Source organism: Tamandua tetradactyla, chromosome 25, assembly GCF_023851605.1.
Source record: "Tamandua tetradactyla isolate mTamTet1 chromosome 25, mTamTet1.pri, whole genome shotgun sequence".
In the NCBI taxonomy this organism is placed as follows: Eukaryota; Metazoa; Chordata; class Mammalia; order Pilosa; family Myrmecophagidae; genus Tamandua; species Tamandua tetradactyla.
In genome coordinates this window covers 41,911,918-41,928,152 of record NC_135351.1, presented here as the reverse complement: position 1 = coordinate 41,928,152, position 16,235 = coordinate 41,911,918, and the positions used below count along the sequence as shown (strand labels likewise).

At 38.6% G+C, this 16,235-nt stretch overlaps 1 protein-coding gene across 3 annotated transcripts in view; it reads right to left on the bottom strand.

Moving 5' to 3' along the window:
- Window positions 1-9,816, bottom strand: part of VTA1 (vesicle trafficking 1) — a 65,046-nt gene extending 55,230 nt beyond the window's left edge. The window contains exon 1 of one of the 3 annotated variants that reach the window (XM_077143339.1): window positions 9,636-9,816. In XM_077143339.1, coding sequence (XP_076999454.1) covers window positions 9,636-9,747 — 112 coding nt within the window. In that variant the 5' untranslated portion in view covers window positions 9,748-9,816. The remainder of the gene's footprint in view (window positions 1-9,635) is intronic. The other 2 variants (XM_077143341.1, XM_077143340.1) reach the window with 2 other exon arrangements.
- Between the last annotated feature and the right edge of the window lie 6,419 nt (window positions 9,817-16,235).

Below are 16,235 nucleotides of genomic sequence, written 5' to 3'. Positions count from 1 at the left end.
ATGATCATATCTTTCACTTTGAGAAGTTAGAAAAATAAGAGTAAATAAAACCTAAGATTAGTAAAAGGATGGAAATAATAACAAATATCAATGAAAGAAAACATGGAAAAATAATGGCGAAAACAATAAAACCAAAAAATATTTTTTCAAAAAGAACAGTAAATTGATAAACATTACAGCTAGATTTATTCAAGGGAAAGAAAAGAAAGGCATGTAACACCGGTATCGGATATAAAAGAAGGAAGATTCTACAGACATTAAAAGACTAATATAAATAGAATACCACAAACAATTCTGGGCAACTTTGACAACTTGATTGAAATGGACAGATTCCATGAATGACACAAATCATCAAATAGCCTCAAGAAAAATCAGAAAATCTGACTAGTTCTACATTTATTAAAGAAATTTAATTTATAATGTGAAATATTCCCATAAGGAAAACACAGGTTAGATGACTTGAATGGTGAATTCAATAAAATCAAGAGTGGAAAATACACATTTATGTGTGTATACATCAGTATGTTCTAACCTAACATATCCTATGTCACCCATCTATACTTTCAGTGCCTAATTCTGAATTTTTTAATAACTTTATTTTCCTTTACCATGCATATGTTTACTGTAAAAACTGCAATCATTTGAGAAAAGGATAAAACAGAAAACACAAATTATCCCAAGATCACCTGAACAGAAATCGCAATAACATTAGTAATAGCTAGGCTTAAATTAATTTTCATCCTGGCCCACTCAATGACTTGAACACTGAAAAGCAGAAAAATCAAGTAACCCACCAAAAATCTCAAATCTATGGAGTGAGTCTTACTATTCCCCCTATTTCAAAAATGAATACACTGAAGTTCAAAATGAGGTAAATTTGCCCAAAGCTGCACAACCAGTGAGTGGTGGCTGGGATGTGACTCCAAGGGTCAGCTCCAAAGTCACACATCTCACTTTCCAGAAGATACCAGTTTACAGGTGCATATGGAATTACACATACCCACAAGTTTTACATACAAGGACCGTGTAACTGGTTTGTATCCTCCTTTTTTATAGTATGCTGTGGGCATCTTCTCCTGTAATGAATGCAGCTCTACATCATTTTCATGGTTTATTGTTGCAACATTTTTTGTAGTTTATTGATGCAACTGAACTCATCCATGTTGAGGGGCATTTAGGAGTTTCACAGTTTTCTCTATTATAAACTAATAATAATAAAACTGCTAAGAATATATTTGAGTATTTTTTTACACTTGTGTCATTATCTCCTTTAAGTAAATTCTAATAAATTGGACTACTGCATTAAGAAGTCCAGTATTCATTCTCTTCATACAGTGATTGTTTAATCAATTTGCAATCATCATAGACCAAGAGTATTTTTAATTCAATAAGAAACTTAATGATCCACTCCTTTTTTTCCAAAGAAGAAACTAAGGGGCCTCTGAAGTTACAATAAATAGAAAATATGATTTTAAATTTTATTTTAAATTTTAATTACTTTGAGAAAATGAACCTCACCAAAGAAAACAATGAAAATATGACAAAATGCCAACAGTGGTGATTTTGAGTGGGCCACTGAGTGCTTCCTTCTTCTTTTCGGTACATGCCAATCTTTCCACAATGAGCTGTATACTCTGACTAATGCCTGTTAAGGGGCAGCCACACTACCTCCCTGGGGAGCTGGAAAAGCCATGGAGGTCCCTTTCTCGGTGTCTTTGGCTAACACAATGACTGGGGGGGGCCGACGGTATTTAGGGCAGTGATGCCCTACACCACATCAGGCAGCCCTGACTACAAAGGGGAATAAGGCTTCCAAAGAGAAACAGATATTGAGTTGGAAAAAATATCCTTGACAAGAGACAGAAAAATAAAGAATGTAAACGTAACGGCCCAGTGGTGACTTTGAGTGTAAGCAGGCACTTATTAGGCATGTTTATGGAAACTATTATATATAACCCTGTGCTGCTCAAGAGTAGGTAAGCTTTGTCTTTGAACAATGAAATGTCATTGTCATAAATAATAATTATACCTTATTAAAGATGTTTAAACCTAAATGAATGGCAACAGAAAGACAACCAAAGTTAAGGAGTTGTTACTAGTTACCACAGACCCTACCCCTCCAGAGAAGTGATGGATTAATCAAAAAAGGAGAATAATGATTAGAGTGACTACTTTTACAGAATAAAATGAAAATATCTGCATAAAATTGTTTGCAAAGACAAACATAAAATAATTGAATGGAATGCTATTGTGACCTGTCATTGCTACAATAAAGTATACAAATCAGCTTACGATAAAAATAATGACAAGTACTTTGACAACAGGGCTTTATGTTCTGTAACATCTCAGAACTGGAGTAACCATAAACATTATCAACTTTCTGAACAAATGTATTTAATTTACCTTTCTAGGATAATATAAATAACAAATGAGGAATCTCAAGAACATTTACACACTCATTGAAAGTCTATTAATTTTACAATGTCACCCCCTAGAGGAAACTTTTAAAACAAACTAAAATTGAAAGTGTATCTTCAATTACTTACAGTAAACTTAAAATGATCTCTCTAAATTATGTACAGCAGCAAACCTGGTAAGAGTCAAAATATCATATGGTATCCTGCTCTGAGTAGGGGCTCCAGTAACTTCTCGTTATACAGAGCTCAGAGATAACGTGAATGGCATTAAGCCTGCCCCCATGCCTGCCCTCTGCTCAGGGATCTCACAGACCATTTCACTGGCTTCCCTCACCTGGAGGTCACCAACTTATCTAGTCCCTTTACCCTCACTCACTCTACTGCTCAATCTGTAACTGGTCCCCCAATTACTACTTACTACCCACAATCTCTCATTCAACCCTTCCCCACTAATGTTCATCTGGCATCTGGCCTTCCCGTCCTGGATCCATAACTTACTAAAAGAACGACAGTGACTGTGGGGATCAAATCAGATTTCCTAAAGGAAAGCCTTTGTCCAAGTTTAAAGAGCTCCAGGAACGGAGCTATTGGGCCCCTTTACTGCATGGTCCCTCCAGGGACCACTGCTGCCTTAAAATTGAGGTCAATGGAACAAACATTTTTAAGCAAAGGATGTTTTTTCAGCATCTACTCTTGGCTGGTAAGCTTCTCTAGAGGTACAATGGGTGAATACGGAGGCCCCCGCAGAACCCAAGCCTTCAAGTGTTTGCAGTCCAGTCAAGAAGACAGGCAAACGAAGATGTAATTAAGATGAAGTCATACAAGGTACAAGAAGGACAGAGAAGATGCACCCAAAGATGGGCCTGAGAGGAGGCCTTCCAGAAGAAGTGGCATTCAAGCTAGTGCCGAAGAATAAAATGGAGTGGGAGGTGGGTGGGTAGGAAATTGAAGCCAAGGCAGAGAGAATGGCAAGTCCAAAGTCTGGAGTCAAGAGAAAGTGAATGAGGTTCCAGAAACAGAATGAAATTCAGTTTGATTAAAAGCACAAAAGATGATTCAGAGTTCAAATCAAAAGATGTGCAGAGTTTTAGACACTGAAGACACTTAAATTTTATCAGAAAGACATACCACTTCTCCTTTCAAAGCCTACAACCGATTGGATGAGACTTCTAGCACTGCTGAAGGCATTTTCCTCAGCTGATTATAGATTATAGATATAATCAGCCACAGATGCACTCAATTTACTAATGATTCAAATTCACAAAATATCCTCACAGTAACAATCAGTCCAAGACTGCCTGACCAAACAATGGGAAACCATAACCTAGCCAAGATGACACACGAACCCAGCCATCAACTTGGCAGCTAGATACATCTCTTTAAACCAAGTCCAATCTCCAAACCAAAACAGTAACTCATTTTTGCATAACAATACTCAAAGGTCCTGCACAAACAGAAACACACTAACCTTCCCCAGAATAGGGTGCAAGTCCTTGGATAACATTCACTTTTAAATTTGATATCCCCCTATAACTTTAATACTATGACACAAAACTAACATAACTTATAAGGGGCTAAGAGAGGAAGGAAAAGAAAGATTCCTGTATATGTTTATATATACAAACATACTCGTAATAAGAAAGAAATAATCATTACAGTCCTCATTTCTGTAACTGGTCATGTTGGTCATAACTCATATTTAAAACTATCTTCTTCTACTATCCATTCTGTATCCCTTTTACCCTCAGCAAAAATGTCGGCTGGCTGTGGTTCTTTGCCTGGTGGGCTACACAAACCTTCATTCCTGAAGTTCTGGGTCATTAGTAAGTCCTGCCTGGATCGGGTTGTTGCAGTTTCCCATTGACTTTAATCACAGGGCACGATACCACCAAGAGATGCCCTAGAGGATCTCTGGTATTCCAGAGTGAAATTAATAACTACAGGAAAATAAAAAATTAATGGGATTCCTTCCAGGAATAGAAGGATGTTTTAAATATTAGAAAACTTATCTTGCTATTACTCACTACACTAAATTCTGAAACCAAAAGCATATTAGCACTTCCTTAGTCAAAAAGCAATTTGATGTACTTCAACGTTCATTGCTGTTTAAAGAAAAAACAACAAAACAACATAAAACTTAGAAATACAGGAATATTAAGGTAACAATTCAAAAAATGATCAAATACTACATAAATCCCATTAAAGTCAGAGATAAATTGTTATTGGAAGGCACAGATACTGGAAAACAGTGGCACAATGTACACATAATTTGCCTGTATACCTGAGTTAGTCCAAATCTATTACAGCACAGAAGGGATGTTATACAGTGCAATGGTGAGGTGGTCTCCGTTATTCCTTCTCACTGATGAGCCACAGCACGTTACAGGGCTATGAATGGCTACATGGCTCCTTTCTCCACACCACAGATAAAATATTCAGGGACCCAGCAGGTTCCAGGCTCTGGAACAGCAGCCAGAAATTCAATGATTATCACCGTAAGACCTGTGCCTTGCTCTCAGAGCCTACATTCCAGTGGAGTATTAGCACCTAGAGAGGAGGTACTCATGAAATACTTAGAAATGTCGGTTAGGTGCCCAGCGGTAAAGGGAAACAGATCCTGACTCCTGTCCTCTAGAGAAGCCCACACGCACCAGAACGTGTGTGGTGAGATGAGCAGGATGCTGGAAGAATTTCTTAACCAGTCTTAAGAAGTCACAAAAGGCAACCCTAAGAAGTGGAATCTGTGCCGGGTCAGAAGGAGTGAGTTAGCCAAGTTAACAGGCAGTCGGAGGGCGTTTCAGGCTGAGAGTATATATAACATCCCAGAAATAAAAGACAGTACAGTGCGCGTTTGTGAATCAGCCAGTAGCTTAGTAAAATTAACTCCGAATTTTTTTCTCACAAAGATTTCCTTTTTGATTTTAGAATTTAGAGTATTATTTTTTGCGCTAAGATTACAGAAATGTGCCTGTTCACACATCCTTCAGCTGACATCTAAAACTTTTCATCACAAGTTTAAGATTGTGATTTCTGTGCTACAACAAATACTGACATATTAAAATTATCCTTTCACTTGTTCAAACGTAAATACCATAGCAATATGGTATCTATCATATCTAAAATACAAAACACTTTAAGAGTCAGAAACTTTGCATTGTTCTTTTTTTAAACAATACTTTCATTTACTTAATCTATAAAATATTATAAAGGAATTTATTTGTACAAAAGTTGATTTTGCTTTCATATTTCTCTGCAACAAAAAGTGCATAAAATTGGAATTTAAATTTTTACAAAATTTCCTGTGAAATAAGGAAACTTTCTCTCTGCAACTGAGTTTTTGCAATTATTGCAATATAAAATTTGTCAAAACAACATAAATATTATCCATTTTAATAATCATTAAAAGTAAAAGTAAAATTTTATTGGAAATACATCTTTATAGAGTTAAAACACATACAACACACTTCATTTCTGAATTCTAAACTAGAGATAAGCCAGAGCCTTACATGAGCTGGTGGCCTGGAGGAAATAAGATAGTACCACCTTCAGCATTTCTCTCTTACTCTTTTTGCTTTGCTCTCAACTCAGGAATGGTGTTCTAAATAGTGATCCAAGAAGGCAGATGTAAGTTTCTCATTGAGAACTTCTACCTACTGCAGAATGCAGAGAGTACTGCAACAGAGCCCAGTCTTTACACCCAGCAGTGCCCTTAGCAAAGACGCATCTAAGCGTAAGACTCTGAAAGGACTGAGATTTCCCACTGTGGTCCGTCCATGTCCTTGCCCCCTCTCATCCTCTCCTGCATATGACCCTGTACCATGTCTCTTGGAAAAATCCCAAAGGATCCCAACAATGGCTGCTAATCTCTAAAGATTAATCCTGTCTCTTCTTAGATCCATCCTTGACCACCTATTCCTGAAAGGAAACAGACTCCTGCCGCATCCTCATCCCCAGTTTATGAAAACTGCATCTTCCTTTCCTATGCCTGGGACATTCTGAATCAAGAACTTTCTCATGCCAGGTATTTTCCATAAAGGTTTCTTCTTTGCTGTGGTTGACTTTTCCCACATAAGACAGCGGAAGATAGGAAGCTCTATCTGATATCTTGCTTCAAGGAGGTTTCACCAGTAATTTGAACTGTCCTTTTCTCTATGAGTCTGCTGGAGGATTTTCCAGGTTCTCCCTCAGGGCAATACACCTTCTCGGTATCCATGATGGTGAAAGGATGCCTTTTTCCTTTTTTTACAGCAGAAGGGCAACTGGGGCAGGGTGGTGGGAAAGGAGAAGCAGCACCACTTGGCTTCCTGACCACAGGAGCTCTGTCAGGAAGATCAAGGGAAAGACCTGGAAGCTGAGAATGGAGAAATAGAGGCCCTCAGAATCACCTGCCCAGCCCATTTGAGGAGCACAGGTTAAGAGATGTGCCTGGGGGCTCCAGAAGCACTCTCGAGACCCACAAATACAGCAGCTACAGGAACTATCAGAGAACACAAACATAAATATATTTAAAGTGCTTAACGAAATGAATATTTTAAAAATACCACTGGGAACAAGAGACTATCAGAAATGCCTAGGCTGATTTCAAAACAAAAATATAACATACAGAAATAAAAGGTGACAGTAGAAATTTAATACATTGGTTAAATAGTAGGATATATGAAAGTGAAGACAAACCTGACAACATTACACAGAATATAGAAAGGGAGGGTACAGAGATACAAAGACAAAACCTATGTAAGAGTTAAGAGACAGGATTTAAGGGAAAGGGTATGACCATGTCTAATCAAAATTTCAGGAAAGAACAGAGATAATAGATGAGAAGCAATTTTGAACAGATAACAGAAAATTTTCCACAACTGATGAAAGATACCAATCTATGGACTCTGGTAGTCCAACAGCTAGGCAAGGCACAAAAAAGAAATCAAGGTCTAGATCAGTCAGAATATAAACCTTAAACGGAGAGGTTGCTAAATCGGCTGCATTTTAAAATTGAAAAATTTGAAAATCAAAGAACTTCCTAAATAGAGTGAAAAATTAAACGATGATCTGTGAGAAGACATTTGCAACACATATAACAAAGGATTAGTATCTAGACTAAGAAAAGACAATGCAAAAGAAAAATGGGCAAAAAAGAATAGGCATTTCAAAAGAATTACAAATGGTTAATTAACATATGAAAAGATGCTCAACCCCATCAAAACTCATAGACTTGCAAATTTTGCTCCAATGAGACACCACTTCATACCCACCAGATGGGCAAAAATTTAAAGGTCTAAAATCCTGAAGTGCGGCAGGAACATCAGTGTAGGTTTTACTGTTTTTTAATTCTGAACATACATTGTACATGTTTTTTTTTAATGCACATGTTTCATTAAGTGCCATCTGGATTTCACAATGGAAACACTGGGTTATGACCCTGGTGCAGCAGTCTCAGTGAAATAATTGGTGTGAAAACCAGATGGCAGTGGGCTAAGAAGGCTGTGGGGATGGAGAAGCAAAGACCAGTACAGAACCACTTACCTATGGAGATAGGCAGATGGAACTGCAATGTTTGGGTGCTGTCGAGGTGAGAGCTTTTTAAAAATGAGACTGGGGCAAGTTCAGACAGAAATAGCAAAAAGGAAGAGCTGCCCTAGGTCCCTGAGCAGTCACAGAGGACAAGGAATTGTTTTAGAGAGGAGCAAGAGTTCCTCTCATGTTCACCCTTGCTTTACCCACTCCAGCCACGATGGCCTCCTTGCTCCAACTTGGGCATTTCAAGTGTGGCCCGCCTTAGCACTTGTGCACTCGCTCTTTCCTCTAAGACTCTACCCCAGACGGCTGCACGACCACCTGTTCACTTCTTTCAAGTCTTGCTCTGAGACCTCGCTGAGAACTGCCCTGAGCACTCTGAACCTGAAACTTCCCAGCACTCTCTACCACCACGGAGGAGCCCAACCTTCCATTATTCTATGCAACACATTCATTTCATAGCCCTCAAGACCCACACACTGTGAAGATGTGACCCCTGCACCTAGTAATACCTCACATGTGGGAGGAGTGCAGGGAATACAGGTTGAATGGTTAAAAGTCTTTTGTGGAGAAACCTGAAGGACAGGTATAATGGAAACAATGCTGTAAGATTTGAACAAAAATGAGGTAAAAAGAAAAGCAAAGAAGAACTGACTTCTCTCTACAGAAGAGGTGACATCTGAGCTGGATCCTGAATAATCAGTGGTGTTCCATTTGGAGAAAAGAGGTGGGTGTTCCAAGAGAGTGAAGGATAGGAAAGCCTGGAAGTTTTGCACATATGGGAAAGGAAGATGGGGTGGAGTACAGTAGGAATGATGCTGAAGAGCCTGCAATTCCAGCTAACCTGAAGGCATCCACAACACAGAACGACACAGTACACTGAACACCTCAAAAATAAAAACCCTTGTCAGAAGATTTACAGTTGTTTTATCATTTATCCTCTTGGCAGTTAGAGAAGTACCAGTAAAAATAAAGTCTAGACACCTGGAACCACTCCCTTCACTGAAAAGGAAAAGTTTGGAACAAATTTAATTTGTGTCTTCCATCAATTGTAGAGTTTATGCATCTGAATCAACCAAACTGAAAATTCTGCTATCCAAGTCTTGAACCCAGGTATTATATAAGGAACTCAAGACTGAAAATTCTCTTTCGGGGAAAGAACAATATGGGTGAAAAGGTCAAACTGAACTTCTCCCTTGGCAGCAGACGCCTCCCACGGAAACCTCCGTGAGTTTCTGAATGGCCTTGCACCTTGTCATAGTTCACCTGCACTTACTACTGCTTCCAACTGCTGCCTATCTTCCTTTTGCTTACGTCGCTACTGTTTTCACTTTACCCCAATTCAATTATGCAGGATCCCTTAGCAAGGACACAAGGCTCTGGCTAAACTCAGAAGGAGAGCCACAGGCAGTGCTTTCCCCAGTTCACCTCAGGAGCAGCGGAGTGGTCGACAGGGTGCTTTAGATGCTTTCATGGCATCCCTGGGCAGGCCAGAGGCCAAAATTCAAGTGTAGCACCCGGAGGACGGGGCCTGCCCGGGAACAGTGCTCAGGTGTAGGGCCCGGGAACAGTGCTCAGGTGTAGGGCCCGGGAACGGGGCCTGCCCGCAGGTAAAGCGCAGGTGAAGCACCCGGGGCGGGGCCCGTCAGAGCGGGAGCGAGCCCGGGCGTCGGTGGTCAGGAGGGGTGTCCGCTTGGGAGGACTCACAGTAGTAGGCCACCACGGGGTCCCGCTTGTCGTGCTCCTGCGCCGTCCGCAGGTGATGCTGGATGCTCTTAAACTGTGGGGGAAGCGGCGGCAGCGCCACGAACGTATCCATCTCTCCGCAGGGATCACCACTTCCTGCTCGCGAGCCACCGGCACTTCCGCTTCCGGCTGCGGAGCCGCGCGCAAGGAAAGCCACGCCCACTCTCGTTGCTTGGCGACATCAAGTCAATTATGGGTCCCCAGTCGGGACAAACTTAGCTCACCTGGCTCACGGCTTGTCAAACCCAGGGAGGATTAAAAGCCTGGACCGTTCCTCCGTGCGGCACCACCGCCCTCTGCTGGTGAGAGCAAGAAGAGCGTGTGATTTGCTTTTTTGGTTCTATCTTTTTCTGATTCCTTTTCCCTGGTTGAAAGGGAAACCTAAGAAGAAAACAAAGAACGTTTTCTTTGGGAGAAAAGAGTGAAGGAAGGCATTCATTGCGTTTGGCACCACTCAGGAATGATCAGTTCCGGCTTCACAGATTATATGAAGAATGTCCATTTCCATGATCTCAGAAACTAAAATTAAATTCTTGTTTAATATGAGAGATGGTAGATTTAGCTTTTTAATTCACATTTTTCTAAGTTGACTTATTGAATTAAATAAACGTTTTCTCAACTTAAACACTGAACACATTAAGTTTAAGGGAGATCAAACTTAGGTACCAAACTGACTAGAGTATATTTTAGTGAATGCATGGTCTATCATTGTTTATTTCTGTAGCATGGTTAACAAATTCCAAAGTTTTTTCACAATCATTATCTTGTATGAATGCACAGATAAGGCGTTCAGCATTCTTCTTGCTCCTGAGTGTTCAGTCGGGCATCAACTTTTCTTTTTACCATCAGTGACTTCAGATCTTTTTTCTCTCTCTCCATCCTATACTTTCATCCTCCTGGACCTTACACCTCATTTACATCCTCCAATGAACTTTATCTTCATTTCTTTATTTTATCTCAGTTTCCAGTTGTTTTAGTTTGCTGAAGTTGCCAAAATGCAATGTATCAGAAATGGGTTGGATTTTACAATGAAGGATATATATATATATATACAGGCTTACAGTTGTGAGGCTGTGAGAATGTCAAAGTCAAAGCATCAATCAGTGATACTTTTTCCCCAAAGACTGGCGACCAGCGATGTTGGATCCTCTGTCATGTGCAAGACACACTTCGTATCTGCTGATCTCTCCTGCTCTCCGGGTTTCTTTGTTTGCACCTTCTGGCCGCTCTACCTGCAGCTTTCTGTCTGCCTGTTTTCTGGGAGTCCCTCTCTCTCAGCACCTGGCCATTCTCTGTGAGCTTCCCTGGCTTTTCTCTCTCAGCTTCTCTGAATTTTCCTGAATTTCATCTCTTAAAAAGAGCTCTGGTAAAAGGATTAAGACACACCTGGGGCATGCTTCAACCAAAATAACCTAATCAAAAGGTCTGACCCACAATAGTTCTGCACCCATAGGAAAGGATTAGCTTTAAGAACATGATCTTTTCTGGGGTACATCACAGCTTCAGACCATTGCACACCACCCTCTGGATCCCCAAAAGACATGTTCTTTCCATATGAAAAAACATTTATTCCATCACAATGTTCCAAAGGTCTTAAGTCATTTCAGTATCAATTAATAGTACAAAGTCTCATAAAAATCAGTTATAGGTGTGGTCTGTCCTAGGGCAAAAATTCCCTCCAGCTGTAGTTCTGTGAAATGTAGAACAAGTTATCTCATTCCAATATACAAAGGAGGGACAGTCATAGGGTAAACATTTCCTTTGCCACAGAGCGAAATTGGAGGGAAACCAGAGGGCACCAATACCAAACAGTTCCAAAACCCTGCAGGACAAATGCCATTAGATTCCAAGGTCTGAGAGTCATCTGTTGAACCAGGGCTTGTCCTCTGGGTTTGAGGAGCAGCAGCCCCACCCTTTCCAAGAGCTTGCACAGTGGCCATGCTCTCTTTTACTCATTTCCTATTTCTCCTTGATTCCCAGCCGTGGTTGCACTTACAGATTAGCGCAACTAAAAAAATACTCGTATCAGGTATCACCCCAGACATTCTGGTTTAGTTGTTTGGGGTTGAATCCTCAATGTCAGTAATTCTAGAAGGGCTTCATAAAGTTCTAATTTGTAGCCCTGCTTGAGGACCAGTGCCCTAGCAAATCCCCAACATGAAGCTGATATTTCAATGAATTCCATTCGTTCCAGTACCATCTAATTACATTGGCCCATAAAGAAAAGAAAAGAAAGCTGACTCTATATAAGTAGGGCAATTTCTGGCCTCTCTGTTCTGTTCCAGTAGTCAATATGTCCATCCTCATGCCAACTCCACACTGCTTGGCCACTGTAGCTTTATAGTAAGTTTGGACATTATACAAGTCAAAATGCAACACCAACACCTTGGATTGTAATGCCAAGCACTCTTCCTTAAAGTTTATGTGTCTCAATTTTCTCATCTGTAAAATAGTAATGATAATTCCTTCTCCATAGGGTTGTGGGGAACATTAAATGAGTTAATCTGCGAAAAGGCCCCTGCTGTCTGTTTTAGTTTCCTTGATGCCCAAAACAAATACCATGCAATGGGTTGGCATAAACAACAGGGATTTATTGGTTCATGCTTTTGCATAAGCAGAAGTCCAAAATCGAAGTGTCAGCAAGGCGATGCTTTGTCCCCAAAGACTGTGTGCTTTGCGTTTGGCTGCCGGCAATCCTTGGTCCTTGTTTTTTTTTGTGACATGGCGGTACGTCTGGTGGCATCTTCCTTCTCTTTCTGGTTCCGTTGACCTCCAACTTCTTGCTTCTCCCCCAGGCTTTCTCCTTGGGTGTCTGAATTTCATTCTGCTCATAAAGGGCTTTAGTAATAGGACTAGGACCCAACCTGATTCAGTTGGGCCACTCCTTAACTGAAATCACCTCATCAGAAGGTCCATTTACAGGGCTTCCCACTAGGAATGGATTGAGGTTGAGAACGTGCTTTTCTGGGGTACAGAGCTCCAAGCTACCAAAAAATTATAAATGATTAAGGCTTCCAAACAATGAATGGGCTTACTGTTTCATAATTTAAAAACTTCTCTAGTTTCTCTCAGCACTGTTTTGTAGTTTTCATTGTACAAGTGTAGCACATACTTTGTTAAATGTGTCCTTATGTGTTTCATGCTTTTTGGACCCTATTGTAAATGACATTTCTTTTGAAAATTTCACTTTCACTTTTTTGCTACCATAGAGAAATATGATCAAGTTTTCCTTATTGACCTTGATAAATTCAATTATTAATTTTAGTCATAACTGTTAGTATGTCCCTTAGAATTTTCTATGTGCATTATCATGTTGCCTGTGAAGAAAGATGCTCTTCCTTCTTTCCCAGAATCTATGTAGTTTGCTTTTTTTTTGTCTTATTGCACTTACTGAGTAAATAGTTGAAATTCGTGTTATTTATCTCTTTGCAGAATAATGTTAAATGGAAATGGTAAAATGGACATCTTCGTCTTTCTTCTGATTATAGGAGGATATTGTTCATTCTTTCACTATAAAATGGGATGTTTCCTTACCTTTTTCTTAGATGCTTTTTATCAAGGTGAGGGAGTTCCCTTTTATAATGACAGGGTTTTTTTTTACCAAATTAATAGATGCTAAATTTAATCAAATGCGTTTATGTGCATTTATTAAGATGATATATATTTTTTCTCCTTTATTCCATTAATACAGTTGGATTACATTACCTGATTTTCAAATGTTAAAAAGAAATAAAACCTTACATGTATGGGTTAAATCCCACCAGATCATGAAATTTATAGATAACGCTGGGTTACATTTGTTAATATAGTGATAGGAATTTTTGATGTCAAGGTTATGCTCATCTCATTAAATGAACTGGTGAGTATTCTTTCCTAATTCCAAGTTTGTGGAATATTGTTATTTCTTCCTTAAGGATTTGATAGAGTTCCCACTGAAGCCATCTGAGCTGGAGTTTGCTTCATGGGAGACTTTTAATTTTAAACTTATTTTCTTTAATAAGTATAGATTTAGTCATATTTTCCATTTATTCTTGTCAGGTTTTAGTAATATGTGCCTTCCAAGGAATTTGTCCATTTCATTAAAGAATTATTTAGCATAACATTATTCATGATATTTCCTTATAATAAGTTTAATGTCTTTAGGTTGACTTATGATGTCCCATTTTTCATTTATGATGTGGTTAATTTATCAATTCTAGTAATCTTTTCAAAGAACTAGTTTTTGTTTTACTGATTTTCTCTATTGTCTTTCAGTGTCCTATTTCAATGTTTTATACTCTTATTTTTATTTCCCTAGTACTTAATTTGTGTTTAAATTGTTCTTTTCATAGTTTCTTATGGTGATAAGCTTAAATTTCTTTTCTAACAAAATGTGTAGAAATTTTAGTATTCTGCTAAGCACTGTTTGAGTTGCTTTCCACAAATTTTGATGAATAAGATTTTCAGTATCATTTTGTTAAAGGTAGGTTTCAATTTCCTATTTAATTTTTTTCTTCGATCCATAATTTATTAAAAGTATACTATAAATTCCCCAAATATTTGGGCATATTCCTAGTCTAATTATTTATTTATTTATTTATTTTTTTATTAATTAAAAAAAGAATTAACAAAACAATTAGAAATCATTCCAATCTACATGTACAATCAGTAATTCTTAATAACATCACATAGTTGCATATTCATCATTTCTTAGTACATTTGCATCGATTTAGAAAAAGAAATAAAAAGACAACAGAATAAGAATTAAAACAATAATAGAAAGAAAAAAAAACAAAAACAAAAAACCTATACCTCACATGCAGCTTCATTCAGTGTTTTAACATAACTGCATTACAATTGGGTAGTATTGTGCTGTCCATTTCTGAGTTTTTATATCCAGTCCCGTTGTACAGTCTGTATCCCTTCATCTCCAATTATCCCTTCTCTTTTTTTTTTTTTTAATTAACGGAAAAAAAGAAATTAACCCAACATTTAGAGATCATACCATTCTACACATGCAATCATTAATTCTTAACATCATCACATTGATGCATGATCATCATTTCTTAGTACATTTGCATTGGTTTAGAAGAACTAGCAACATAACCGAAAAAGATATAGAATGTTAATATAGAGAAAAAAATAAAAGTAATAATAGTAAAATCAAAACAAAACAACACAAAACAAAACAAAAACCTATAGCTCAGATGCAGCTTCATTCAGTGTTTTAACATGATTACTTTACAATTAGGTATTATTGTGCTGTCCATTTTTGAGTTTTTGTATCTAGTCCTAGTTTTTGTATCCCTTCAGCTTCAATTACCCATTGTCTTACCCTGTTTCTAACTCCTGCTGAACTCTGTTACCAATGACATATTTCAAGTTTATTCTCGAATGTCCGTTCACATCAGTGGGACCATACAGTATTTGTCCTTTAGTTTTTGGCTGGATTCACTCAGCATAATATTCTCTAGGTCCATCCATGTTATTACATGGTTCATAAGTTTATCTTGTCTTAAAGCTGCATAATATTCCATCGTATGTATATACCACAGTTTGTTTAGCCACTCTTCTGTTGATGGAGATTTTGGCTGTTTCCATCTCTTTGCAATTGTAAATAACGCTGCTATAAACATTGGTGTGCAAATGTCCGTTTGTGTCTTTGCCCTTAAGTCCTTTGAGTAGATACCTAGCAATGGTATTGCTGGGTCGTATGGCAATTCTATATTCAGCTTTTTGAGGAACCGCCAAACTGCCTTCCACAGTGGTTGCACCCTTTGACATTCCCACCAACAGTGGATAAGTGTGCCTCTTTCTCCGCATCCTCTCCAGCACTTGTCATTTTCTGTTTTGTTGATAATGGCCATTCTGGTGGGTGTGAGATGATACCTCATTGTGGTTTTGATTTGCATTTCTCTAATGGCCAGGGACATTGAGCATCTCTTCATGTGCCTCTTGGCCATCCGTATTTCCTCTTCTGAGAGGTGTCTGTTCAAGTCTTTTTCCCATTTTGTAATTGGGTTGGCTGTCTTTTGGTTGTTGAGATGAACAATCTCTTTATAAATTCTGGATACTAGACCTTTATCTGATATATCATTTCCAAATATTGTCTCCCATTGTGAAGGCTGTCTTTCTACTTTCTTGATGAAGTTCTTTGATGCACAAAAGTGTTTAATTTTGAGGAGTTCCCATTTATTTATTTCCTTCTTCAGTGCTCTTGCTTTAGGTTTAAGGTCCATAAAACCGCCTCCAGTTGTAAGATCCATAAGATATCTCCCAACATTTTCCTCTAACTGTTTTATGGTCTTAGACCTAATGTTTAGATCTTTGATCCATTTTGAGTTAACTTTTGTATAGGGTGTGAGAGATGGGTCTTCTTTCATTCTTTTGCATATGGATATCCAGTTCTCTAGGCACCATTTATTGAAGAGACTGCTCTGTCCCAGGTGAGTTGGCTTGACTGCCTTATCAAAGATCAAATGTCCATAGATGAGAGGGTCTATATCTGAGCACTCTATTCGATTCCATTGGTCGATATATCTATCTTTATGCCAATACCATGCTGTTTTGACCACTGTGGCT